Below are 3,665 nucleotides of genomic sequence, written 5' to 3' on the forward strand. Positions count from 1 at the left end.
AACATTAAGATAATATTTTTACATGAAGCTATACATTCACTCAATACATACTGGAAGGTGAACTTGCTTATGTTCTCGTCAACATGGCCAGCTCCCCATGTGGTGTCCAGCAGGTGCCATCTTCCTTCTAAATATACCATGTTCCATGTGTGGTCTGAATCCCCAGATATCGTCTGTCCTGCCTTGTTTGAGGGTCCTTTGGAGAAGCCGCTGACAGTCTTGCACTGAATAGTAGCTAAGCTAAACAGGGAAAATGTACTTATCAGACACCCATAACTACATCACATGAGTCTACATGTGCATTTTACTCTCATATCAAATATCTTTATCTTCTGTCATAGCTGGTTAAAGCCTGACTCCTCGCAGAATTTGCCTTTAGTTTTAAATAGAGGAGAGTTAGAACCTGCCAGGTTTTTACTGTGGACAGTTACCCATTGGGGTTATTTCCCCTTACTCTATGGGGTCTATTCACGAAGCTGCCGAGGGCAGCCGAGTGAATGACGGATCTGAAGTGAAGTGAGCCGAACACTGTTCGGCTATTCACTTCAGGCTGGTACGGCTGATTTCAGCCGTACATCGGCTGAAATCAGCCGTACATTGGCTTGCTTCGAGTGGCTTCAGGTCGGCTGAACATGCTCAGCATGTTCGGCCAACCCGAAGTGCAGAAGGTGTTCGTCTCAGCCGATCCAACATCTGGATCGGCTGTGCCGAACCTCCGGCAGGCTTCTCACTGCTGTTCAGGCTATTCTTAAAAATCCCGGACAGCAGATGGCACCTCCGTCTCACCAGGTCAAGAAATGAGTGGAACGAGGGACACTGGAACAAGAAGGCAAATAAAACAATAAAAACCTGCCAGATGTTCTAAGATTAACAACCTTACGAAAACCTAACCAAAACAAAAAGAAAAGTTGAGAGCTGGGCTTTAAGCCGATAATACTTAAACAACTTCTGACTTTTTCATGACTAACCAAAAGCATCAGTATCCTCACAGGCCATACAAATGCGTGATCAGAGTAAACCAGCTTTTCTCAACCAGGGTGCCTTCTGGCTTCCTCATAAATACTTTAACATTTTTGCAACTTTTAAAAAATGTTAAATTTTTGTGCAGTGCGGCTGAATCCACTGGAACACAGACTTTGTGGTGTGAACCGGCCCTTAAAGTAAAACAATAAATTTGCTTTTCACATGAGTGGATAACTGAAGGGAATAATCACAAATATTCATTGAATGAAAAGTTTCATCTCCTTCTTATTTCTGTTTAGTCTAGGCATCTTTTACCAGAAAAACATGAGATCATTTCCTATTTACTGTCTGCTAGTAGTTCTGACAGCAGAACTGCTCAAAAGTATTCACTCCCTCCCTCTCTCCTAACAGAGAATGGACCTGGATGTCAATAAGCATGCAGATAGTGCTGGGCTTTCTTATTAGACAATAATAATCTTATAAGGCAATGATCATTTTAAAATGTCATAAATACAACTAAACAAAATACATTTATTGCTATTCTGAGCTATTACCATATTACCATAAAAAAATACACATACTTAGTAGATCTAATAAAGTATTACACATACAGTAGATCTAGTAAAAAAAATACACATACAGTAGATCTAATAAAGAAATACACACAGAGGGTACATCTATTAAAGAAATACACATACAGTAGATCTAATAAAGGAATACATGTACAGTAGCTCTGATAAAGAAATACACATACAGTAGATCTCATAAATAAATACATGTATAGTAGCTCTGATAAAGAAATACACATACAGTAGATCTTATGAAGAAATACATATACAGGGGGTGATTTATCAAAACTGGAGCAGACAAAATCTGGAGCAGATTTGCAATGCAACCAATCAGCTTCTATCTCTCATTTTCAAATCTCAACTGAGCAAACTGAAGAGAGATCCTGATTGGTTGCCATGGGCAACTGCTCCAGTTTCTGTCTGCTCCAATTTTGATAAATTCCCTTCACAGTATATTTATTAAAGAAATACGCATATAGTAGATCTAATAAAGAAATACACGTACAGTAGATATAATAAAAACATACATGTACAGTAGATCTAATAAAGAAATGAATGTACAGTCGATCTAATAAAATAAATACACATACAGTATATTTATTAAAGAAATATACATATAGTAGAGAAATACAAATATATATCTACTAAAGATGGTCACGCACTGTAAGTATACATTACCTGCACATGCATTCAAACAGTGAGCAGTATCCAGAAGCGGTCCCTTTCCTGGTTTGTAGGACAAGGTCTGGGTCAGGCAATATCAGAACTTTATTCTTTAATCCTGCTGTGTCATACTCTGAGAGAATCAGAAAGAAGAGATATACATAATAAATCATGTAGCGCTCACCCCCGAAGGAGCCGCCAGAATAACCAGGGTCATCGCTAACCTGTCTAGGGATTTTTTTGACCAGCTGCCCCATTAGCATAAACCGCCCTCTTCAGGTGACCAACAGAGTTGAAATCTAGGCCAGAAGTATGATGCTGAGGGACTTTATTAACATATTCACACTGAGAGATAGGGTATATGGGCCTAGACATCCAGGATGAAACAGACTCCAGACTCACCAGTCCCTTTCAGTAATTCAGTATAAATCCGTTTGCATCACAGTTGAATAGGGATAGGTACAGAAAATTCAATAGGAGAGACATCAGACCTGCTCCTGAGGTCCTCTATAGTCCAGGCACCTCCAGCAGCCAGCAGCTTCTCTGGTTCTCTTCCTCAATTAGCAGCAAAGGCCTCCTCCAGGCTTAAGGTCTAACAAAGCATTTTCCACACTCAGGTGTTCCCACCCCAGGCCTATCCCAGCGGCAGGCTGGACAGAACCCCAACCTGCACTAATCCATGGCTGGAGCCAGACTGAGCACATTGCAATTCCCTGGAGTATGTATGCCTTGTCCCAACATGCAACACTGACCATGAGAGCCCCAGTGATTGGCTGGTACACTGCACACATACTCACAGTGTCCCCCTTTGGCTGTCTCCCACTACAGGAGAGTCACACTCCACTCACGTAGGTATTATCAATGCCAGAACACCTGAAAATTAACCAGACAAATGCCAACTATAATTCAGCCAGGCTGACTACAGCTCTGGCAATCACTAAATTTCTAGTTTCCACCTCACAAAAGGTGATGGGGGCTACAATCGTATATATGAATTAAAACTACAAGTTGGAAATTTTGGTAAATTTTATTCATCAAATATGATACATTCGAGAGATATTTGATGATTAAATTCTGATAAATATGGGAACCACATACCAATATGATGACAGATCCATATCCAGAAAACTCTGGTTTTCTCCAGCTCTGTGTTAGCATCAAGGATAAGTTCTTTCACTAATTCTTCAAGTGTCCCATTGGCATTAACCTAGAGTCAGACATAGACAGTATACATAATAAAATTGACTCAATATATCAACATTGAGAGTTTAAAAAACAAACCAGTGATGAATAGAGAGATAATAGATTAGAAATTAACTGCAAAGCATCTTTTTTTAGTGCATTCAATTCTCAAATTGTTCTATAAACTGATATGTCTCACTTCCTTATGTCTATCCATGTCCTTGGCAATATACAGTATATATATATATATTTATACATATACACACACACACACACACGCACACAATA

At 39.5% G+C, this 3,665-nt stretch overlaps 1 protein-coding gene and 1 long non-coding RNA gene across 2 annotated transcripts in view; both read right to left on the reverse strand.

The window, feature by feature from the left end:
- LOC108786100 overlaps positions 1 to 140 on the reverse strand; it is a 10,866-nt gene extending 10,726 nt beyond the window's left edge. The window contains exon 1 of the mRNA XM_018555324.1: positions 52 to 140. Within this exon, the coding sequence (XP_018410826.1) occupies positions 52 to 140 (89 nt within the window). The remainder of the gene's footprint in view (positions 1 to 51) is intronic.
- Positions 141 to 2,249: 2,109 nt separating this feature from the next.
- Positions 2,250 to 3,665, reverse strand: part of LOC108786106 — a 2,495-nt gene continuing 1,079 nt past the window's right edge. The window contains exons 2-3 of the long non-coding RNA XR_001941177.1: positions 3,294 to 3,402; positions 2,250 to 2,328 (exon numbers count right to left, since the gene is read on the reverse strand). This is a non-coding gene — a long non-coding RNA (uncharacterized LOC108786106). The remainder of the gene's footprint in view (positions 2,329 to 3,293; positions 3,403 to 3,665) is intronic.

Source organism: Nanorana parkeri, unplaced genomic scaffold (assembly GCF_000935625.1).
Source record: "Nanorana parkeri isolate BGI_ZX_2015 unplaced genomic scaffold, ASM93562v1 scaffold192, whole genome shotgun sequence".
NCBI lineage: Eukaryota > Metazoa > Chordata > Amphibia > Anura > Dicroglossidae > Nanorana > Nanorana parkeri.